General features: G+C 54.3%; 1 protein-coding gene across 2 annotated transcripts; it reads right to left on the bottom strand.

The window, feature by feature from the left end:
* Window positions 1-508: 508 nt before the first annotated feature.
* Window positions 509-23,194, bottom strand: POR (cytochrome p450 oxidoreductase; the record flags this gene model as incomplete). Of its 2 annotated transcripts, XM_084250489.1 has the most annotated exons (15): window positions 509-653; window positions 760-845; window positions 939-1,084; window positions 1,161-1,431; window positions 1,829-1,978; window positions 2,145-2,326; window positions 4,004-4,122; window positions 4,228-4,344; window positions 5,030-5,128; window positions 5,540-5,629; window positions 6,031-6,155; window positions 6,708-6,857; window positions 8,386-8,514; window positions 10,866-10,914; window positions 23,022-23,194. In XM_084250489.1, the coding sequence occupies 15 exons, from the start codon at window positions 23,192-23,194 to the stop codon at window positions 509-511; spliced, it is 2,031 nt and encodes a 676-aa protein (XP_084106615.1). The 2 variants fall into 2 exon arrangements, with proteins under 2 accessions (XP_084106615.1, XP_084106616.1); XM_084250490.1 differs by lacking the exon at window positions 1,829-1,978.
* Window positions 23,195-24,477: the final 1,283 nt, after the last annotated feature.

Raw genomic sequence — 24,477 nt, 5'->3', positions numbered from 1 at the left:
TGTGTGCTCTCCCAAGACTCAGGTATGGGCCTGGTGACTCTCTCTGCCACCCTGGCACAAGTTGTTGGTGATCTTGAGCTGTGGTCTCTCTGGGGCCTGAGTTAAGTACTTCCAGGGGGAGGCCCCTGCTCAAGAAATAACCAGGCAAATACAGAAAACAGGACTTTATTCCAAGGGCCAAAGGTTATTTAAAATTATTTACATTCATTGAAAATCATGTAGAAGGACCAGGCCCCAGCTCAGCTGAGAGAAATGCCCCTTCTGTTCAGCCACTGAGGGCCTGAGGTGTTCACAAAGTGTGGGCCGGGTCACCCTTGGCCACGTGCCCTGGGGGGCTCCGGAGGGTACATCTGGGGCCTGGAGCAGTCTTTGTCATTGGGCCTACCTGCTGTGGCCAGGCCCAGCAGCAACCACCCTGGAGACTGGCAGAAGGGAGTGAGGAAAATGATTACATGGGCAAGCAAGTCTATAGGGGCGTGAAGGGAGGCGCAAGGCAGGCCGGCAGCTCCTAGCTCCACACGTCCAGGGAGTAGCGGCCCTTGGTCATCAGCTTCTTGACATAGTCCACGGCCTGGGCATGCTCCATGGCCCCCAGCTCGGTCACGATGTCATAGAAGGTGTTCTGCACATCCTTCGCCATGTTCCGAGCATCCCTGAGGGCAGGAAAGAGGTGGTACTGGGGGTCGGACAAGGCCCCCCCACCCCAGGCAAGCGGACAGGCAGGGACTTGCTCCTGCCCCCTCCTCTGCCCACACTCACCCACAGACGTAGATGTGGGCACCCTCCTCATGGATCAGCTTCCACAGGTGCTCCTTGTCTTTCTTCAGTAAGTGCTGGACATAGACCTGGGGGCCAGCAGGGCAGTTGGCTGGTGAGCTAGGCTGGTCCCAAAGGCACCCCCCCACCCCAATTCCAGGGTGGCCCACCTGCTGCCTCACCTTCTGGGGCTGCTCCCGGGAGAAGGCCACGTTGAGCTGGGTGAGGAAGCCGTCCTTGTGGAACTGTGCCAGCTCCTCGCGGTACAGGTAGTCCTCGTCAGACCGGCGGCAGCCGTAGTATAGCAGCGTCTCCCCGACTTCCTTGCCTGGGGCAGCACCGGGCCAGGGTCAGCGAGGAACCCCGGCCCCATCCTGCCCCCTGCCCCGGGAACACACACTCACCCTGCTGTCGCAGCCAGGCCCGCTCCTGGATGAAGCCCATGAAGGGGGCAACCCCCGTGCCGGGGCCGATCATGATGACAGGGGTGGTGGCCTTGAAGGGCAGGCGGAACTGGGACTTGCGCACGAACATGGGTACCAGGGCCCGGCGCCCGTTCTCCCCAGCAGGGTCCTTGGCACGCAGCCAGCTGGTGGCCACACCCTTGTTGACACGGCCAGTCTTGGTTTCATACTCCACAGTCACAGCACAGATGTGCACAGAGTTGGGGTGGACCTGGAGGGAGGGTGGCAGGGAGCTCAATAGCTGTGCCCCCTCCTTACCTACCACCCAGCCAGGTCACCCCAAGCCTGAGGGTACAGGGATCCTTGCTCAGAGCCTCTTCACATCCTTTGTGGTCCCCCAAGTGCCCTCACAGGCCTCTTTCCAGCAGCTGTCCAGACTGCCTCTCACCACAGGGCCTGGGAGCAGTTCATAGTCCACTGTCCAGCCTGCTGACAGAGGATCTTGTGTGAACTGCCCTGGACATTTGGGCAGAGCTGGGCCTGAGGCTCAAGGCTCGGATGCACCTCCAGCAGCTCACACTGTACCTTCTAAGGGGGCCAGGCTTCAAACCCAGGGTCAGTATCCCCCCATCCTGGAAGACACCCCTCCACTCCAGAGGACATCCCACCTTAGAAGATGAGGCGATGGAGTAGTAGCGGGCCTGCAGGCGAGGCAGCAGCTCACACAGGTGGTCGATGGGGGGCCGCAGGGACGGGTAGTCCTGCAGGATAGCCAGGATGTGCCTCCGGGCCTCTACCACCCAGTTCAGGTACAGCTCCTAGGAAGACACAGAACTTGGGGTAAGCTTGGGTGAGGGGACTCTGGGGCCAGGGCTGAAGATGGGCCCAAGGAGCTTGGAGAATGGCGGTGTGGGGTGGCCAGGGGTGCTGGCTGGGAGCTGCAGCCCAAGGCTGGGGTGGTGGCCATCTGGGTGCTGGGCTCACCTTGCCCTCGCCTGAGGAGGAGGCCATCTTGCGCAGGTGTTCCTGCTCCGAGGGCTCCGAGGCATACTGGGCCAGCTCATAGAGCACGTTGGTGCGCGGCGGGTTGGTGATGTCCAGGTAGTAGGTGAGGGCCGTGCGGTAGGTGGTGGGGCAGGGGAACGGGTGCTTCTTGTTGGACTCCTCTGCAAGGAGAGGGAAGGCAGGATTTGTGGTGAGTGACTACACCCCTGGGCATGGGTGGGGAAACCTCAGGCCTGCTCCACAGGGAGCCGGGGTCCCAGCTGGGACTGGAAACAGGGCCAGCTCCTCTGGTTCTTTCTCGTCAGCCTTAAGCTTTAGGACAAGCAGCCTCCTCAGAGGTGGTGCTTTGCTGGGGGTGGCCTGGCACTCACTGGCTCTACTGCAGGAGACTGAGCCCCCCCCTTGCCTGCTGAGAGCTGCTCGGAGAGAGAGAGCAGAGATAGAACTCCCCAAATGTGTCCTGCCTGTGGGCTGGGTACCCTGGCTCATGGCGACCTTCAAGTCAGTTTTAGTGCCTGGTGCCATGTGGAGGCCCATGCTCAGAGTCCATGTTCTTGGCATGGGGTCCTGCACATTCCAGGTACCGCTCCTGCCCGCCTTTGCCAGGACCTGCTGCTGCCACAAGTGACCAGGACACTTTACTGATCCCTCCTGCAATCGGGCAGGGACATTGCCCTTGCCTGAGAAGGGGAGCAGAGCAGGGCCCAGCCTGGGACTGGGCAGAAAGGGACTCCACCTCTCAGAGGTATGACTGTGGGGCCCATGTATTCCTGGGCACACACAGCCAAGAGGGCTGCTGGGGCCCCGGGGAGAGGGTCTGGAACAGGGGCTCAGTGTTGGGGACATGAGTAGGTCTGACAAACTACCCTTGTGCACAAGTCATGCCAGATGTCATCTGGTAGTCTGATGGGTTTGCATGAACAGAACACCCCTGTGTATCCAGCACCCCACGGCCTCCTTGTGCTGGGCCCAGAAACCATGGCTTGGGCCTTGCCCCACCAGGCTGGGTGTGCAAGCATGTCTTTTCTAAAGCCACACTACTCTGAGCAGTGTGGGCAGTGAAGAGCATCCCGCAGGCCTCAGGTTCTCCCGGTGCAGGGGCAGTGGTCGCCATGTGGGTGCACAGCACACTACACACCCGCTGTGCTATGGCTGGCAGGATGACTTCTGACCAGCCCCCATTTGTGCTGTTCCCTAGAGGGCTGACTGCACTAATGAGAAGCAGCAGCCCGGGTGAGGGTCCCGCAGGACAACAATGAGTGGGATAGAGTGAGGCAGAGCTGGGCCCCAGGTTGGTGGAGCGAGGAGCATGGGGCTCATAGTCAGAGGCTTCGGCAGGTAGCCCCACCCTCCACCAGGATTAGGGCCCCCTGCACTCTGTACCCCAGATCAACCCAGAGCACTGTTAGGGTTGCATCTTACTGGAGAGGAGAGAAAGGCCCTGGAGCAGGGAGAGGGCATTCCCAGTCCTCAGAGGCTGTTCCTGATGGAGCCAGGCCTGGGACCAGACTCCTGGCCTGCAGTTCCCTCTTCGCACAGGACGTGGGGCTGTGCGGGCAGCCAGGGCTGACCCTGTCTCTGAGCATCAGGACCTCTGAGCATCAGGCACTATGCTAGTGAGGAGTGGGGGAAACCCAAAGGAGAGGACCAGACCCTATAGCTGCTTTTGCCTCCTGCCCCCGAATTTGCTCCAGAACTTGTAGCCTGGGGTTTGGGGTGGGAGGGCCTCTCAAGTGCCAGGCTTTGGGCCTAAGCAGAAGCTCACTGACTGATCTTGCCAAGGGGCCAGAGCTGCCTCGGGAAGCAGGAGGGACAGTGGCCTTGTTTCCAGGACTCACCATCAAGATTGTTCAGGGACATGACGACGTCAAGGTCAGCGCCCAGGATCTCACCAAGCTGGTTGACCAGTGCGGAGTCATTAGCTGGGTAAACAGCCACGTGGTCCCCAGATTCATACCTAGGGGGAGGGAGATACAAGCTCAGGAGGAGGGTGGACAGCCCGTGCTGCCCCTGGATGAGGAGGCTCTGAGTGACGGTTGGGGAGGGTGCCAGTGGCTGGTACCTGATTTTGGAATCTGAGATGTCTAATTCCAGATGCATGAGGTGTCGCTCAGTTCCCTGGTTCAGCTTCCGGTTGGTGGTGACTGCGGCCAAGAATGGATTCTTGGCATCATAGGGTCTGGTGGGGAGGAGAGCAGCTCAGTGGTTGGCCGGGGCTTCAGTCGGAACATCCCTACCCTCAGGGGGCATTCTGGCTACACAATGCACAGGGACCTCAGGGCTGTCCTCTGCGGCTCATGAGGGAACTCCTGCAACCAAATGAAGGGCTCTCCCAGCCCAGTCCAAGGCAGTGCTCCCAAAAGAGCTGCAAGGAGGACTCGACTCCAGCTGGAGTCCAGACAGCACCCCAGCAAAGCAGTCAGGGGCCCCTGACAGAAACACAGTGTTTTTGGACAAAAAGTCCAAACATTGAGGCCAATTTTAAGGAGTTGAGCCCTTTTATCAAAGTTCAACCTAGACCCAGACTTACTATATCCTGGTCCATGACCTGAAGTTACCCCTGGCCCAGGGTATTTGCATAGCCAAATGTCAGAGCCAATGGAATACCAGTTGAGCGGGTGCCAGTCTCCCCAAGGCTGTGTGCTGGACCAAAGGCCCTGAGCAAAGAGCAGCCTCCCCCTCCCCGTCCCAGCTCTGGGCCTTGAACTCTCCTGTAACAGTGGAGATGAAATTGTGGGTGCCCCGACTGGCACCTACACCTGGATGAGGAAGCCCTGAGGGACGGGGACTGGGAGGACATGGGGCTGCCAGCTGTCTGCTGTCCCCAGGCCCGGGGACATGGCGCTGCCATGCCCTCTACTCACGGTTTCTGGTTCTCGTAGCTCTTCAGACGGCCCATTTCGCCCATGTACACCTTGGCCATGTCTATGTCCTTGTGGACCACAAGCTCATACTGGCGAATGCTGGAAACGGGAGACAGAGCATGAGGCTGGGGGCTGAGAAGTGACGGAGTGGGCCCCAAGGGAGAAGGGAGGCCGCCTCAGAGAGGGAAACTGCGGAAATGAAAGGGGAGGTGGGAGACCACGTGGAGGGGGAGAGCCGGACATCCTGGGCGGAAGGGGGGATCAGTAGATGGGGGTCAGGCCTCTTGGACGGCCACTCCTTGCAATGTGCGCCGTGAGGGCTGGGTGCCGAGCCGTTGCCTATTCCCAGGGCAGCCTCAAGTACCTTAGCTGGGACCTGCGCGCCTACTGCAAAGCTGGGGCTCAGCCAGCCTGTCATCGTGTCCCCATGGCCACTCACAGGGCCAGGCCTTCCACCGTTGGGAGGTGCCCCCCCATGGCTTCCCACCCCATCTTCAGGCACACACTCACCTGGACTCCTCTCCAGTGGCTTCCACCCCAAAGTGCTCGCACACTGCCGGCCAGAACTGCTCCCGCCAAGTGATGAAGTCCTCTTCCAGGCTGGGGAGAGGAGGGAGTGAGCCAGAACCCAGGAGCCCAAGTGCGGCACGAGATCCACCAGTGGTGGACCAACAGCCTGGGCACCAGAGGGGGCTGCCGGACCAACATGGGGCTTTCCTGGCACCCTGCCCAAGCCCTAGGGTTCATTTCATGCTGGTCCGCCCAGTGATGTCAGCTCAAGGCATCAGGAAGGCCCCAGAATGTCTATACTAATCATGGAAGGGACTATCTGAGCGGGCAAGCCAGAAGGTGTGGAAAAGCTGAGGCTTGCTCAGGAGGGGGCGACTCCCCTCCCCGGCCCTCGGCGGTAATGTCCCAGAGGTCCCCTCCTGACACATGACAGCTGGGACGGGGGACCTGGGGAGGGGGGCCTGGACTGCAGGGCTGGTCGGGGCACTTACTTCCCATCGTCATCACCCATCCCCAGTTCAAAGATCCGCTGGGCGCCGAGCTGTTCCAGCCGCTTGTCTACATACTTGCCCATGGCATTAAAGTGCTCGTAGGTCTTGTTCCCAAGGCCAAACACCTATATGGAAGTGGTGGGTCAGGCCTGGCCAGGCCAGGGAGTGGGTTTCCTGCAGTGCTGGCCCAGCCAGGGCCTTTAGTCCAGTACCCACGGTCCTCCACCTGCCAGACGCCGAAGGCCGCCAGGAGCGGCTGGCCACTGTTGACCCTGGAAGTGGCTCTGTTAGGTGGCCTGCAGCCCAGGACCCCCGCCACAGCTAGCCTCCAACCCACAACTCTGCAAACCACCCTCCCCGCCCCATGGAACGGTGCCCACTGGCCCATCTTTCTTGCCTCTAGTGTCTGGCAACCAATTTCTCCCGGAGCACACTGTTTGGGGCCATAGAAGTAACTCTGAGCACTGCGGCCCAGGCACGAGAGGGTCCCCTCACAAGCACCGCTCTCAGGGTTCCCTGCCAGGCCCTCAGCCTGATGCCTCTGGCTGCCCTGGCTGCTTGAAGTGAGGAGAGAGCAGGAGGACACCCCTTGGATGTGGGGGATCCAAAGCCCTAGGGGAGGCACTATAGGCTGACCGGAGCCCACGAGAAGCTACTGGAAGAAGACGGTGACTCACCGCATACTTGACTCCAGAGAGATCTACATCTGCTTCCTGGAGCCAGTCGTAGAAGTCCTGGGCGTTGTCGGTCGGGTCGCCCTCGCCGTAGGTGGCCATGCAGAACACGGCCAGCGAGTTCTCTATCTGTGGCAGGCTGCTCAGGTCGGCCTGGAGAGACAAGGGCAGCCCATTGGCTGACTACGACCACCTGCCTTAGGTCAGGTCTGTGCTGATGGGACGCCCTGCCCTGGGCAGCTCCCAGCCAGGGATGCGCCGGGTGTGGTGGGGTCAGAGGAAACAATTCTACCCGCTTGGGAGGTGCACAGCAGGGCTGGTGGTCAAACTCCGGAAGCAGGCCAATTAGGTTTGAGTGGACATGCGCAGGCTGGGATCCTGACCACTAGATGGCACTCAAAACGTGGGGCCCTCCGCTGTGGGCCCTCCCAGGGGCACAGGAGAGCCTGGGCGCTCACTGATTCCTAACACCTGTTCGCTAACTCAAAGACCAGGTCTGGAGAGGGATGGGTGGCAGTGCTTGTCCCCAAGGCCTGAAGTGGGGGCTGGTGCGGGTCAGGTGGGGGGACAGGACGGTTTGGGTGATGGCATGGCAGGTGAGGAAGGAGCTGGCGCTCTGGAGACAGTAATTCAGAGGAAGAACATGGAGCCTGTTGGAGCTGCAAGAACAGCCAGGTCAAGACTCAGGTCTTAGGAGGTGGGGAGGTAATTCCCTGGGGGGTTTCTTCTCAGCACCACCTGCGCCCTACTAGCCTCTTCCCCTCCTGGGTGTCTGATCACAGCCTCCACCTGGGGCCATGGCCTGGCTGTCCTGACCCAGAAGCAGGGAGGCAGACTGCTGGAAGTTCCTTGTGCTTTGGAGACCCCAAACCACACGGGAGCCTGTGCCAGGAGCAGAATAGCCCGGGGAGCAAGGAACCCGGGAAGCAAGGAGCACGCCCGCCCTCACAGCCCGCGGACATAGGCCGGAGGTGACTGAAGCCAGGATGTCGGGGCTGGGTCTTGCAGATAGTTTCTCAGTGCCCCAAAGGGCAACATGTAGAGGACAGTTGGCAGGAAGAGGGAAGAGGCTCCCCCAGCAAATAGGAGCCATCCCCCGGTTCTCAGGCTCTCTGGTCCTCGCAGGCTGTCCTCTTCCCAGGGGTTATGTCCCCTTCCACCCGGCCCCCTGCCCTGGCCCAGACCAGAGGTAACAAAAGCCTTGTTTCAGAGTCTGGCTGAAGGGTTCCTGGAGATGACTCATCCAATGCCCTCAGCTGGTGACAGGCAGGGAAGGCCCCAGCCCAGAGTTCCACAGCAGGCGGGCAGAAATTTAGGGCCCCGATTCCTTAACTCCTCAACCTGGCTCTCCTGCCACTGCAACTTGGGGTGGGGCAGAAAGGGGGCAGAGTTCCTTTCCAGCTTTGTGAGACCTTTCATTTTCAAGCCACACCCAATCCACTAGTTCTTTCTGCTGGACCTGGCCAGCCCTGGTGGAGCCCACAGCGTAGAGAGCACGGAAGTCCAGTGGGAGCGGTGCTGGTGGCTCATCTGGGCATATGGCTGCTAGAACAAGTGATAGGAGACGCCCATTCCTGTCTGTCCCCTTGGCAATTCAGCCCTTAAAGCGCCTCCAGGATCCAGACACGTCTCCCTTATGCTGCTGAAAGAGCCGGGAAGAAGGGGGCAGGCGAGAGCTCACCAAGTCATACTCCTCGGGGTCTGCGGCCAAGCCCCGCATCCCGTAGCGGAGGGCGTCCTTGGATAAGCGGTTGGCAAACTCTTCGGCAGTCCCCGTCTGGGAGCCGTAGAACACGACGATGTTCCTGCCCTGGGGAAAGCCAGACACAAGGAGTCAGTACAGGGCCAACAGCCACAGGATTCACTGGGGGCTCCAGAGGACATGGGAACCCTCTTTCCTTCCTGCTTTAGGTCATTTCTAAGTCACCCTGGGGCTAGCATCCCACTGCCACAGCTTCCGTGGCCAAGGCCACCCTAGTGATGATGGCCATCAAGGTCATCTTACACAGCCCCCAAAGTCACACTTCTGACAGATTTAATGACATATGAAAATGTAACATACTGTTTAGCAAATAAAGGTAACCAAACAGTATGTAAAGTATTACCCAATTTTATTACACACACGTGCATGTGTTTTTTAATACACATACATGCACAGAGGAAAAAGACTGACAAGAAAGAAACATATCAAGAATCTCTAAATCGGGAGTTGGGGTATGTTTTTCCAGGCGATCATAAAAATGAGAGGTATTCATTATAAAAACCTAGACAATAGAGGGGTCTCCCCGGTGGTGCAAGGGGTTAAGCACCGCACTATGAAGCAATCTGCAGCCTCTGCAGCACGAGTTCGATCCCCGGCTGGCCAGGGAGAAACCCACATGGCGCAGCAGACCTGTCTCACCCACCGGTCCCCTCAGCAGTGTATTTCTGTAGATCTGCCTGTTCTGTTCCCCGCTCTGTCTCTGGTGAATCCTCTCATCCCCGCATCTCTGGCCTGTACCCCAGCTCTCGTATGCATAAATAAATAAATCTTTAAAAAAAATAAAAATAAAAACTCAGTAAGTAAAACAGTATGATACTGTGTGCAGACAGCGAGACCACAAAGTCAGGAGAATATGGAAACAGGAGAATATGGAAACAGACCCAAGGTCACATGTGAATTAGGTGTAGGATGAAGCCAGTGGGGAAGGAGGGAGTCCATCACGTGGACTTGGGACAGTTACATGAACACAACAGCTCTGGCTCCACACCTCACATCTTATACCGGGGCAAATCCCTGATAAATGGAACTTTAAATATGGAAAAGGAGACTGTAAAAGTACTAGGAGAAAATACAGAATTCTTCTGAAGAATGCCTTTCCAAACCCCACACTCAAAGTCCAGAAGTCATGAAAGAAATCATAAGGTGGACTATGTAACTTTTACACGGCCAAATAAACACATGATAAGCCAAGTCAAAGCACAAACTATTGACTGGAAGCTATTTTTTAATTCCTAGCACAGATGAGGGATCAACCCCCAGAATAATTTTAAGGAGTTCCTCAATTTGAATGAGGAACCCATTTAAAAAAAGTGCCACGGTAACACAATCGTCTGCTTCACCTCACGTTCATAAACAAAAACACACATGAGAACTACAAAGAGATACCATTTTTAAATCTGGAAAACAGGCAAGATGTCAGACTTTAATAATAAACTGATGGCACAACAGGCTTTCTCGCACGTTGCCGAGTGCGCGCCCTGGGGTGACCCCGGCTGGGGACAACACCCACCACAGCCACAAATGCACACACCTTGAGATCCAACAACTCCACCGCTGGGATGTCACTGTACCTGGGGATCTACGTGCTCACAGCAGCACTGTTTTAAGAGCTACATAGTAGAAACACTTCAAGTCCCCATCCACGGGGCGCGGTTAACCCGCAGCACTCATGGCCACACAGTGCATCTCCATGAAGAGTGAGGTGGGGGTCTGTGGAAGGCTCTCCCAGACATATCATCAAGTACAAAAAAAAAAAAAAAATCATGGTCTTTAAAAGCATGTAAGCACAGGAAGTACATAAGGATAGTGATATGCCACCTTTTGTGTTTTAGAAAAGTATAAAATGAGACTATATTTGTTTTTATTTGCATGGGCATAAAGCAGCTCTAAAATGAGCCACAGAATACCAAGAACAGTAGTGATGAGTGTCAGGAATAGGAGAAAGACTTTCCATGGAAAGTCTTTTTTACAATGTGACCATTGGACAATGAGCCCCTTGCCGTGAACTGAATGCTGAGCTAAGCAAAGCGCGCAGAGGTAGAGCCGTGGCCGTGCCGTGGCCTCGGGGCATGAGGTCTTCCCGGCCCCTGGGCAGAGCTGGCCTGGGTGGGAGGAGGAGAAGGGACAACATCCTGACTTAGTGGGAAGGTCAATTCTTGGAGCCTGGTTTGTTCAAGAAGTAAATATTCAAAAAAAACCCCAAAAAACAGAAAACAAGGGAAGTTGTCTTGGCAACAGCAGGGCAGCTCTGGGGCTCTGGGATCTGGTCAGACTAGAATGTAGGTGCCTGGGCTCATGTCCCCTCTCCTCCTGTCCAGGGGAGCTGGCCTCTGCTGGACGCTCCGCATCCACCCGGGCCAAGACTTGCTGGGAAAAGCACAGACAGAGAGAAAACTCACCGTCTTCTTCATCTTTTCCACGAAGCTGCTGTCTTTCACTGACGAGGGCCTGAAAAACAAAAGCATGCAGTGGGCATGGATGCGTGTGGCGGCACCGAGGGCTTCTGGTTCCACCTGTGCCACTTGCAGGGACCACGTCGGCAGCTGCCTCTGCTCCAGTATTTCCAAATTTGTGTTTTCACGTTATTTTTGTAACTAAAGAGTTGATTTTATCGTTTAAAAATGGGGGCAACTCAAGTTTCTAAAACTAGGGAAGAGACTGGACTTACAGTTGTCAAATGACACGCCGTGGAAGGATGTGCTTGACATATTGGTGGGAAAAGCGGCCTTCAAAATAGTATGGACAGTGCCGTCCGCTTCCTTTAAAAGGCGAGGTCGGGAGGAGAAGCACAGAGATGCGGGGCTGTTCTCGCCTAGGGCTGGAAGACGGCTGTGGCTGCTTTTTGTTTGTTTTTGCTAATTTTTATTTCCAGCTCCCACACCCTGTCTTTCCCCTCCAGTGAACATGCAGGGCGTTTGTCATCAGATTGTAAGAACTACTTTTATGTTAAGAAATGTGGCGCGGGGATTCTGACAGACTGGTTCTGGAGGCTCCAACAAGGATAAATGTAATAGCTGAACCCCAAGCAAAGGGAGAACATAGTCTAAAGAAGAGGGCGGAGACCACCAACTGGGAATCCTCCCAACGACCCGCCCCGTCCCTCATCCGCCAGCCAAGCGCACCAGGCTGTGCAGACCCGCTCACCATTTCCCGCGGCCCGCCTGTGCCTTTGCCTAGAACGTCCTAGCTTGTCTTTCCCGCAAACTCCCTCTACCCCGCAATGCGCCATGTCCTTGTCAGAGCACCGTCCCCTGCCCTCGAAAGTCAGGCATCTGTCACTCTCTTCCACGTGCCCCCATTGTCTCCTGATTCTCTCAAAGGTCAGAGGTTTCCCAAGAAGCTCCATCTAGACAAGGTGGAGACTCTTCTAGACTTGCTGAAGAAAGGGACAGGAGACAGACACTTCCAGGAGTGCCAGGCTGCTCGCCACCACCTACGGGCAAAGCGTGCAGCCGGGGTGGGGCAGGCACTGTGCCAACTCGCGGGCAGGCAGCCAAGTCAGGCAACCTTTACTTCCCAAAGGCCAATGGCCAGGATGGGTAAAAATAAGCCCCAAGGAGAGTTGTGGCAGGTGGGAGAGGCCACACACCAGGAGCAGGGGCTTGGGGTCAAATCCTGCTTCTGCCACCATAGGGGCTTGTGACAGGACAAGTAGCGGCCTCTCCTTGAGGCCTGAGGTTCCTCTCATTGAAAACCCGCACATCTCAACCCGGCAGTCTCCCCCAGGGCACCCGAAACTTGGTTAATACTGCCGGATAAAGGGGGTGTTCTCTAGAAGAACAAAGGTGTTGGGCAACTCTGCCTTCCAAGGCAGCTGGTGGCACCTGGTGCGAAGACCAAGTGGGTAGAGCCAAAGAAACTGGGAAAGGCCCCTCAGAAGAGCTAGGTTTGATTCTGAAACAGGAAAGGGCTCCCAAGAAGAAAATTATGGAACCCAGGCATTGAGGGGTTCCTGGGTGGGGAGCTCACCTAGCAGTTGGGGGTGTGTGTGGAAGGAGACCTTGGGTGGCTTCCTGAGGCAGCTGCACAGAGCAGGGACCCCAGATCTGATGGCTCTGCTCATGGAAGGGCTCCCCCAAGAAGCACGGGTACTCCTGAAGGGAGGCCCTTTGAGCCTCAGGCCCCAGGGTAGGGAGGATGCTCCCGCTCTCCCCTGGTGGCTCCAGGGGCAGTTTCCAAATCCCTGGCAGCCCAGGGCTCGTGAGGGAGAAAAGGGAAGCCTGAGGAGGCAGGTGGGCCTTCAGTGGCTGTCCCGACACGCTGCTGCTACCTGACATCCCTGCAGCGAGAGTGGGGAACCCGCCTCCCTGCCTGCGTGGCTCAAGGGGGTCCACACTGCACGCCCACGGCTGGCTTTACCGCTCCCCCCCACCCCCAGCCTGATGCCGGCACCTACACACAGAACACACCTTTACAGGGCTGAGGTCAGTGCACGGGGTCTTCTGGGTGTCAGCGGTGCCCGTGCCCAGATGAGTCCCCAGGACCACCCCAACTCTGCTGGTCAGCTCCCCTACTCCCCTCAGCACCTTCTTCGGGCCTCTAGGGCACCCCCTGCCGGGAAGGCAGCTCCATCCTCTAGGGTCTGGGTGCGAGGCGTCCCCTTGTCCAGGAGACTGGAGCACAGTCTGCCCTCAGGGACACTGTCTGCAACTGACCTTCTCAGTGTGGGCTCGTCCCGCGGAGATGAGTATGTGCACCCCATGGTTTCTCACGCCCACCTCCAGGACTTAGGGGGACAGGCAGTTTGCGGCTCTCTCCTGGGGCCAGGCAGAGCTGCAAAGTCCCGTTCCGTCCATCTCCTATGCCGGGCCCCGCGGCTGTTATCTCTGATGGTGCTTCTGGGCACCCCAGTTCCCTCAGAACTTCCACTGAGCCCCTGCCTGCATCTGTCGCCTCCAGCCTGAGAATGCGGCAACATCTGGCAGTTCCAGCAGGAGGATTCGGGACTCGAGGCTGAAATCTCCCGTGATTCCCTGCGTTTGGGCACACACCCCTCCTCCCTCTGTATGGACCAAGGGAAGGAGAAAACCTTTCCAACCCCAACTCGGGTCTCCTTGGTAACTGTTTATATCAGAGCGCTTTCTCCCCACATCCTCCCTCTTTCCCATTAAAAAAAAAAAAAAAAAAAAAAAAAGGAAGTCCTGTAGGCTGAATAAAGCTCTTCTAGACACCAGAAGGCGGTTGTGCAGGTTGCTATGGCAGGGCTGTTTCTCCATAAAGGAAGCCGCATTGATCCCGAGGCCAGAACATCTGAGGATCATATTGAATTAGATCTGCTTCCCCCTCCCTCCCTACAAAGAGCTGAGGGCAGGAGACCCCACGACCCTGGGACCCATGCTGGGGCTGTCGTCTGGGAGCACGCTGCATGCCATGAAGCCAGCGCGTCTCACTCCTCCATGACACAGTGGGGGACACGCCTGGCCAGGTGGACACTGCACGCGCTGCTGAGAGGTTTTATCTTAAGGTGCACCCCTTCAAAGGCACCCAAGTACAAACAGCTCATTAGCAGCTGGCCAGGCCTGGAGCCCAGACACCACACTGCTCTGGAATGGAGCACAAGAGGTTCCAGTTAAAGCTCTTCCCTCCTAAATTGGGAGCAGGAGTCTCTCGGGTGAGGCTTCAGAAGTCAGCTGCAGTCCCCATGCGGGGAGGCCGGGAGGGAGGGTGGACAAAAGCACTGAGTCACTTGGATGGAGATGAACCGAGATGCCCTGGGGTGATTCATTTATTTCCAGTCCCAGACAATATTCAAAAGGATTTCTGAAAACTGCAACCCAAATTTAATTTTACGCACAGCAGAACTGATTTCTCCTGGAACCCCACCCCTCTACCCTTGGCGACCCGGGGGTGAGGGGCAGCTGCTTTTAAAGGGCTCCCTTCCAGAGTGGAGCATGTGGTGGCACGTTCCCTGATGCCCAAGGTAACAGGCACCCAGGCCGGAGGGGAACAGGAGCCAGGACTCCACACTGGGAGCTGCAGAGCCGGAGGTAGGCTGCCGGAAAGAGGATGTCTTTGAGACTGCTACCATGGGAAGGGAGAAGGGGGTGCTATGAAGAGGGCTGGAATTTCCCTTCCAAGGGGGAGGCAGTCCCAGAGCCTCCGGCAGAAGCGAGTGGTTTGGAAGCGCTGCCTTGGGTGAAAACAGAAAGCGGCTCACTAGAAGTTAAATGAAAAACAGCAGCTCTCTCCACCAACAGGGCCAAGAAGGGAACCAGAGGTAAGGACTGCTCTTCCTTCTATGACGGTTGGCCTCTGGCAGGTGGAAGGTCAAAGCAAGGGTGGGAGTTCACAGGTCAAAGACAAAAAAGAGAGTGGGAACTGTGACTTAGTGAGCGCCTACTGCGAGCCAGCCTGTAGTCCAGGAACTTTATCTTTTATTCAGTTAAGCCTCCCCACCCTGTGAAGGAGGCAAGGATTTCTATTTCCCTTTGACAGGTCAAGAGATAAGATGTGGGTGAAGCGGTGACTCAAGTCCAGACCTGTGGGAGTCCGCCGTGGCCAGCACACCAGCTTATGCCCACACTGCTGGTGAGGCTGCACCTGCCCTTCCCACCGTATTGGCCAAGGCACAGCTTGCAGAATTCCTTGGTGTGTCTCCAGGCACATTCAGGAGACACAGGAAGTCCTGGGGACTCAAGGTCCTGGTCACTGAGGGTGGTCCGAGCTTGAGTGGGCTGTTGTTGGGGACACCCTGCCCCAATACAGCAGGTCAGGACCCCAGGTGGAGTCCTGCTGTCCTACACCACAGGGCACTCTCTGGCCTCTCTCTCCTGAGTCCAGAGACCTGTGGCAGCAAGTGGGGCATCAGGTGGGGCAGTTAGGTGGTGGGCAGGTGAGCAGAGAGAGACCAAGGGCCAAGGTGTGGCTCAGGGAACTCAGTCAGACAGAGCCTGGAGATAAGCCTCAGCCTCTGACACTGAATGACGGCCCTTGTCACAAAGTGGCCCTGCCTCAGCTCCCTCTGTGACCCCAATTCCCCTTGACTCTACTACCTTGATGACTCCACCTTCCCTAGTGATCTACACCACGTGCCTTTCCCACAGAGGTCCCTGCTTGTCCTGCCCCACACTGCTCTCCCCAGCTGCCTACTCAGCCTCCCAGCCACCACTTGAGGGCACCTCAACCCCATCATACTTGTGGCGGAGAGGGCACCCCTCCTCTGCACCCCCACTGCCACGGCTGTTGGAGTGCTCATCACATCACACCACCCTCCCCAACCACCATCCTCCCCAACAAGCAGCGCCTAAGGACATGTGCTTGTGTCAGCGCCATGGCACCCTGCACAGAGGCGCTGGTGACACCCAGCAAGGCCACCAGCCCACTGACGCTCCGCTCCCCCCACAGGACACCTTTGAAGTTTAAGGCACGCGCTGGAGTGACAAAACCACCCAACCACATGAGGGGACAGGAGGCAGGGAGGGCAGAGGACGTGCTCGGTGGGCAGCAGAAGACCTAGACCAGCCTGCAGGGCAGTGTGAGGGTCCAGCCCACCTGCGCGCCGAGTCCCCACGGAGGGAGGAAGCCCAGGTGGTGTCCACACTCCAGCCCACAGGAGCTTTCTGCCTGTAAAGCTCATCTGTTCCTCTCTCCTTTCACACTGAGCAGGGCCGAGGGCCTCTGGAGCGTGGACTGGGCATGCAGCAGCTCAGCGCACTGCCCACCTGCCTGTGCTGGGAAACAGTGGACACAGCTCGGCTCCTGGCTTTCTTGGCCTGTTTGTGGACAGTGAGCCCCGGAATAAAGATCACACAGGAAAATGAGCTCTTTTGTGGTTTTTCAAAAGCAACCCCCAGTGGGACTCAATCAGCAGAACCAGACTGTGGGAAACTCTATGAAACAAATGATCCAGTTTCTTCACAGAAACGCGGCAAGGAAAGAAGAGCGAGGGAACAGATTCTGTGAATGAAGAGACTCGATGTCATGTTAAGGAGAAGGAGCCCAGAAAGGGACTTACTTCCATGGGCATGACATTTTGGAAAAGGCAAAATGACCCGGACAGAAGTGAGATCAGTGGTCACCAGAGGCCGGGGAGGAGACTGCCTGCAAAGGGGCACAGGGCACAGGGCCGACTTTCTGGCGTGACGGAATATCCCGTATCTTGCTGGTAGCACTAGTTACACAAACGGCAGACATCTGTCAGAACTCATCAAACTGTACATTTTGAAAAAGAGAATTTTATTTTACTGCTTGTAAGTTATGCCTCAATATACTTGAGAGAGAAAGAGACAGAGAGACAGAGAGGTAAGTGTATGGGTTGACTCTTAAAAACCACCCAGACACCAGTGTCAAGCAGGAACTATGGACAACCGTGATGGGTAGCAGCCGATAGCGCAGCGTCCCAGCAACTTGCAGGAGTATGAGGATGGCACCGTGTTCTGTTTAAAAGGGAGCATGGACTGAGAGAAGGAGCCCTTGAATTTTAGAGGGAACACTGCCATGCATGTTTCAGATGTCAGAAGAGGACAGATGTTAAGCCTGGAAGATGGGTGCATATGGGTTAACTTTTCTAGGCTCTCTGCTTTGGTGTTTGACATGTTGCGCAATGAAAAGCTTTGTTTTTCTTTTTTTTAAAGATTTATTTACCTATTTGCACAAGCACTGGGTAGAGTCAGAAGTGTGGGAGGGTGAGAGAACCCACCAGAGCCAGAGCGGGGAACAGAACAGGCAGAGTGATGAAACACACTGCTGAGGGGAGCAGTGGGCACGGCAGGAGAGGCTACGAGCAGCTTCGTAGCCCAGCGCTCAACGCTGCACCACCAGGGGAGGCCCCAGCTTTGTTTTTCTTTAAAGCACTTTCCAGCGTCAGAGCAAAGCAGAAGTTGGGGTGGGGTGGGGCACTTCAGTGCCTCTCAGGGCCTGGGCCTGTGTGTGGGGGTGTGCTGTGGTGCAGGCTCCTTGCCCCCAAGCAAGGCCCCCTCTGGGCTCAGCCACCGAGGGCAGCATCACAGTGGGCCTGGGGTAGCCAGATATTCTCATTTTTTTTTAATAAATTTTTAAAAATTTATTTATACATACAAGAGCTGGGGTAGGCCAGAGGTACGGGGCGGGGTGAGAGGATTCACCAGAGACAGAGCGGGGAGCAGAACAGGCAGATCTATTGAAATACACTGCTGAGGGGAGCAGCGGGCGAGACAGGTCTGCTGCGCCACGTGGTTGACTTAGCTCCCTGGTCAGGAAGCAGTGGCTGCCAGATAGCTTCATAGTGCTGAGACCTTTGAGCCACCAGGGAGGCCCCACTCTCATTTTTTTTTTTTTTTTCCAAAAGAAGCTACATGTCTGGGTACACACTTTCAATGTTCTAATTTAAAAATATGTACCATGTGAGCCAAACCCAGTTTCTGTGAGCCACAGTTTGCCCTCAAGGCAGCCATATATATATTAATTCAAGGGCCATACTCAGATTATCTTCATTCTGAAAGACCCTGCACCAAGCTAGACTGGGGTGAGACACACTTCTGCAGACGGCAGACATAAGCAAGTCCTTACAGGGTACCCGTTCCTGGTGCTTAGAACAGAGGGCCTCAGGCCCTGGGGAGCCACCCATCCGCCAGCTACCTCCCTCAGGCATGCCACGGAATAGAGTGCCTGTCCAGAAGGACAAGCAGAGAGAGTGGGAATGAGAAAACCACTTAAAAGATTACTACTGTTATTATTATTATTATTATTAAGAGAACATGCTGCTTCTAATTGCCCCTCTTTAACAAGTCCGTAATTGCTGTTACAAACAGTTCAAAGCAACTTCCCCAGGGTTTAGATAAACCACTGGATGAGAAGCCTCAATATTGTAAGATGCAAATTAATTCACAAATTTGATCCAATGTCAACAAGTTTTTTTATTTTTTGTTGTCATGGTTTGGTTGGTTGGTTTTGGTGGACATAGACAGGGTAATTCTAAATTTATATGAATTGTCAAGAGTCAAAAAAAGCCAAGAGAATCTTAAATGAACAGAGCTGGAGGACTTAAGATGACCAGATATCAAGTCACAAGTAAGTTTAAAATCACAGAAAATAGAAGAGTGTAGTATTGGGAAGGACAGCAGAGAGAACAGGATAGAGTCTAAAATGGATCCCCAGGCAGTGGTCACCTGTCTCTGTGAGCAGTGATGCTGACGTGCAGTGGGGGGAGGATGTGCTTTCCCCAGAAATGGCATGGAGCTGATGGGCACCCATAAGGAACAAAATGAACCCCAAAGCACCTCACATAAATTGCCAATGCCAAATCATTTTCAGCTAGAGGCAGACCCAAGGTTAAAGCCTCCAACACTGAGCTTTTAGAAGAAGACGTAAAAGAACATCCTCATGATCTTAAGCTCAGTAAAAATTCTTAAAGTGGACGCAAAAACATTAATGCTAAAAGGATAAGGTCAACCAAAAGGTTGACAAATTAGACTTTAAATCAAGAATGTCTGGTCACCAAGAGCGTAAAAAAGGCAAGTTGAAGAAAGGAGGTGACATTTGCAGGAGTTACCTAACAAAGGGCACACCTCTAAAATATATGTACAGCAGGTCCTCAAGGGATGTGGCGCCAAATATTGATGAAAAAAAAAAAGAAATCCCGGTCAAAAGTGAACAAAACAATATAATCTGAGAGCCTGGTTATAGGTTGTTTTGCCTCAAGTCAGTTTCCAGAATCTACTGATACTAAGTGAGGACTTAACCATCCACATAAAAAATAAAAAGATGACAAACCAACAGGATCAATAACCCACTAGAAAGGATGGGCGGTCTTGAACAGACCTTCATAACAGATGTCTAAGTGGCCAATAAGCATACGAACAGGCCACAGGCCACTAGCGAAATGCATATGGGCATTCCACCATGTGCCCATTAGAACCACTAGAATAAAAAATGTCAACAAAAATGAGTGTTGCTGGGACGCTCCACTGGCACAGCAATGCTGGAAAACCACTCAGCAGTGTCTCTCAGAGACAAACCTCCCATGACCCACTGATCCCACTTCGAAGCTTTCCCGAACAGAGACTAGTCCATATGGGAACCCAACACACACCCTCGGCTGCTCACTGAAGCTGCTGGGCTGGTGCTCGGATGAGGAGCTGGCAGCAGGCCCGTGACCATGGGAATGAATGAGCCGTGGCTGTCTCTGAGGCTGTGTACTTGTCTTCCTTTCATTGTTGTTGCTACATAGGATTCTGTTGTGTGAGTAAGTCACCATTTATTCAAAATCCAAAGGACATCGTGGGCAAAACATGGCTGTGGGATGTGTAAGTCCGGGTCCAAAGCCAGCTCTGCTAGGTGGCCTTGGACAAACTCCTCAGTCACTAGGGTCTGCTTCCTCATCTGCCTTATTTGGAGGACACGAATAAGGATAAAAATAACAACACATACCACTTCAGGGCTCGTCACGCCCTGTGAGCCGGGCACTGTGATCCGGGCACAGAGTGCTACTACAGATTGTTATTTAATTTTCAACCCCCTGAATTAAGTCCTGTTATCCCTGACTTACAGAGGACACAGATTTAAAAAGATGAAGAAGTTGGGCAAAAGCTATGGAGCTACTATGTGCAATAGTCAAGGGTCAGACCTCAGTCGTGCCGCTTTAGGGCCCGCACTTAATCACAGCACTCTGAACGCCTGCCCCGGCCACTGCAGGCATACCACACGCTAGGGTGAGCAACAAGACGGTGACTGGGAGACAGCAGGATACCACACAGCAGACAGTTCCAATTTTATGGGTATAAAGAAGGATATAGTTTTGGTATCCTGGCCAAGTGAAACAACCAGAATCTGTAAAACACAAGTGCTTCAGAACTTACTTGCCCCCAGTCTAGTTTTATTTCAAGTTTGCCTTGCAAGGCCAGAGAGGTGATGGAGAATGACTGCAAAATGATCAATATGTGATCCCCCTGAAGATAGCTCTGGGCACTCTACATCCTCACTCGGGATCGGAGGGGACCAGGGCACCTTCATTTTACAGACAAGGAAATGCAGGGTCATTGTAAACTGGAACCTGGACGCTTATCTCAAGTACCACACTTTTCACCCAAAACACTTCCCCACACCAGGAAAGCACCTGTACCAGCTCCAGCTGGACCAGGCTGATCCTTGGCTCACCTTGCAGGCCTCCCTCTGGCCCTCTGCTGGCAAAGTCCTCTCAGCCACCAGTCTCCCCCAAAAGCACAACTTCCTGTCCCTCCCCCAGAAGCATTCTTTCTTAGAGTCCCAGGGTCTGTGCAGCTGGTCTATGCCTGCCACATCCCAGCTCCCTGACACGCACTGCAACCTAGCATATAGCCAGGCTCTGGGCCAAGAGGCCCTGATTAGGTGGTACGCGTGCAGTGACTTCATAAACCATTCTTAAATGTACCTCAGTGTCCTCATTGCTCAGCTTCTTTAAATGTAAACACTGCCTTGGTGGTTCTTGCAACTTTCGGGCAACCTTGCATGAAACACATCCTGACACAAACACTGAGCAGCCGCCGCAGGAAAGCATGGAGCCAGGTGCCACCCAACACACAACCTCATCTAATACTCACAGAGCCCCACCACTTCGCAGATGAGGAAACTGAGGTAGAGGGGGTGAAGGCCTCGCCCAGGATCTGCCTGGCACTGAAGGACAAGCTTAAGGAATATGGGGCCTCCATCTCTCTCATTCACGCTACCCGGGACAGCGGGACCGAGTAAGTGTTTGTGTAAAACAGATGACCCTTCAGTAGTATAAGAACTCTACTCCCTGCACATCTGCTTTAATGTCTGAGAAAACTGTTGTGGAAACTAGAACAGGGAATTAGGATTTGACGGGAACCTGGAAACTCACCTTGCTGGGCCCAGGGGCGGGGTCTGGCTGCAGAACCACACTCTGAGCCAGAGACCTGACTGCCTCATGTGGAATTTGGGGAGCCACCTGAGAGCGGTGTTGGACTAGGCAGACAGGACCTACTTTGGTAGGTCTCCTTAAACCTGACTGTGGGCCTCCGGGGAGCCTGAGCTTGGGGTAACACAGTCAGGGAAAGTGCAAGAAAAGGAGCTGGTTGCAGCAACAGTTTGAGCTCACTCTTGCAGAGTCAGGGGCACCATCACTTTTCAGGTCTGAAAACCACCTGTAACCTTATTTCCTTACTATTTTTCTTTAATTTACCTGTTTCCTTAAATTTTCTTAAAAGGAAACTTAATGGAAGGCTAAATAAAACTAGTAATAAAATAGAAAACAGTGGTACATATGCCAAGCTGGACACTCTGTGTGATTTTGTGACTTACAGTAAGAAACACATATCTGGTCTCTGGTCCATGCCGGCACAGAGCTCCTAAGCCCCTTGCAATTTCCTAAGGGAGGGCAGTGAGGAAGGGGTCTTCTATTACTCATTCAAGTCCCTTTCAACCATACTTGGAGGTTTATGTTAATGAAATGACTTTCAGAGGCCCCTGAGGATGAGGGCTGGTTGCCAGTGGAAACAATCTCATTAGGAAAGAATTAAAACTTTCAGCCTCATCCCTGACCTGGGGTGGGGAGAGGGGCTGGGGACGGAGCTCACCAGTGGCTGACCAGTTCAACAACAGCGCTATGTGCTGAAGCCTCTATTAAAGCCCAGGAGGATGGGGCTGGGAGAGCAGGTACTAAGATAGGGAATGGAAGCCCCCCACCCCCGCCCACCCCCTCCCCCCCTACCATGAGTCTCTTCCACCTGGCTGGTCCTGAGTGACATCCTTTTACAATAAGGTGCTCACCTAATGAGTGAATGGATTTCCTGGGTTCTGTGAGATGTTCCAGAAGATGAATCAAGCCCAAGGAAGGGGCTGTGAGAACCTCTGATTTATAGCCGACTGGTCAGAAGGTAACTTGGACTTGCGCTGGGCATCTTGGGTGTGAGGACAGTCTTGTGGGTCTGAGCCTGTCATCTGATGGTGTCACCCCAGAGGTATCCAGAGGGCTGGAGAACTACTTGCACATGTCTAATCACTAATGTGTTCAGAGTGAATATTGAGCAGCAGGGAAAATGGGTTACCTTGTATACCATCACTTCCCGTTGCTAAGCTTGAGACCACTCTCTTCATTTAAAAAGAGAAACTACCAAGTCTTAGGTAATAAAGGTGTATCATCACCAAAGAGCAACTCTCTCCTTATCAGTAATGAAAGGGATTGACAGGAAATTACAAAAGCAGTAATAAACAGACTTGCAATGTGGTGCTGTGCAAACATCTCTGTGATTCATCTGTTCACCACATGGAAAGACCATGGCCCTGGAGTGAGGCTGACACTGCCAGCCACGGCTCCCTTGTGCACATACTATTGGCCAGCACCTTTTACACACTTGGGCCTCAGGTCATGTGTAAAATGGTGTCTCCCATTCTGAATGGTCCCTGTGAAATTCAAATAAGAAACAGAAATAAAAGCACCATGTAACCCCTCAAATGCTGTGTAAACAAAGGGATTATGAAAGCAGATTTGAAGCAGAGGCCACCAAGAAGGCAAAACCCAAGACTGGACACAGCTGCATAAGGAGTCTCCCACTGACTCATTGCTGACTCGCTGCTGGGACTGACTAAAGGGACCCTTGAAGGCGCAGAGGGAAGGAGGGAGCCAGCGCAGCGTCACTTACGTTGTCTGAATTTTGGTGAACTCAGGGATTTCTTCTTTTTTCTTTCTGAAGAGGAACCAGTAAGTCAGGAGACCCACGATGAGTGAAAACAGAATCATGTCTGTCATGCTGAAGAGAGACACTTCTTCAGCCACTGCCTCAGACGCGGTGGTATCCATGCTGGAGTCTCCCATGTTGACCACAAACTGCTGGGAGAGAGAAACGGTAGACGTCAGCAGGCAGCCTGCTGGGGAGCCCCCTGAAAGCTTCCACCTGGATCTCACGCCCCAGGGCTGCAGCAACAGCAGCATGCTAGGGTGGGAGCTGCTGATTCACAACCCCCCAGCCCCCACCCCAGGATGCAGCTGCAACCTGGGGCCAGACTCAAATGAGCAAACAGACCTGCTGGTGTCAGCTCAGCCCAGAGTGCGCGGGCGCAGGCTACGGACGGACCTGGGCCAGGCCCTGCACACAGCGAGTCTGCGGAAGCTGTGGACTCCCAGTTCTGTTGAGCATCCTGCAGTCCACAAGGACACAGCAGAGAGCGGTTCCACACAAGGAAGGGCTACTTCACAGCAATCTCTTCCCCTGACTGTGTCCTAATCTGTGTACATTGCAAAGGTCTTCAGGCCTGGGCCTTGGATGGCTTGTGGAAAATAACATCTGGGCCCTTGGAATATACCCCCTGATAAGAATGTCTCTCTATAACTGAGACCAACCTTGGCACACTTGGAGAGTTTTCACTTACAAGGTCACCGAGGGTTCTGATCACAATGTATCAGTTTTGACCCCTGGGGTGCTGGAGACTGAGTAGGTAAGTGGATGCCTGATGCCTACACTACACCCTGTAAAAACTTTGGATGCCACAGCATTGCCAGCTGGCAACACTTCACATTAGTTGCCACACAAGGTTGCCAGGAGAATTGAGCATTGACAGTGCTGTGAGGAAACAATTGGAAACTTGCATCTGGTTTCATCAACCTTATGGAGCCTTTTCCTGTGCTGATTTTACCTGTATCCCTTTGCAATAAACCATAACTAGAAGTGAAACAGATTTTTTTCAGGTCTGTGAGTCCTGGTGAATCACTGAACCAGAGGGTGGTCTTGGGGACCTCCAACACACTGACTTAGTTCACTCCTCTGAAAGTTACTCAGCTGGTCCCTCCATCTTTGAAACCTGGCAGGTAGGTAGACGTGAGATGAGTCAACAAAGGCCAAAGCAAGAACCTCAGCAATCCATTTCTGCCAGTCAGAGAGAGGCTGAGTTCAGCTCCCAAATCTCTATCATTCCATTTTGCAATCACTGCTATTACCAAGTGGCCTGCTTTCACCACAGCTGGGGCTCAAGAACGCCTTAGTCATATCTCAGCTACCAGGCAATGGCAGGTTGCTCCCCATCCCACTTCCGCTGCCTGTCACGGCCTCCAGGAAAACACAGAGCAGTCGGCAGCGCGCACCCAGGCATCTGAGGTCTCAG

This window comes from Talpa europaea (assembly GCF_964194135.1).
Source record: "Talpa europaea genome assembly, chromosome: 12".
Classification (NCBI taxonomy): domain Eukaryota; kingdom Metazoa; phylum Chordata; class Mammalia; order Eulipotyphla; family Talpidae; genus Talpa; species Talpa europaea.
This window is presented reverse-complemented; position numbering and strand designations above follow the sequence as displayed.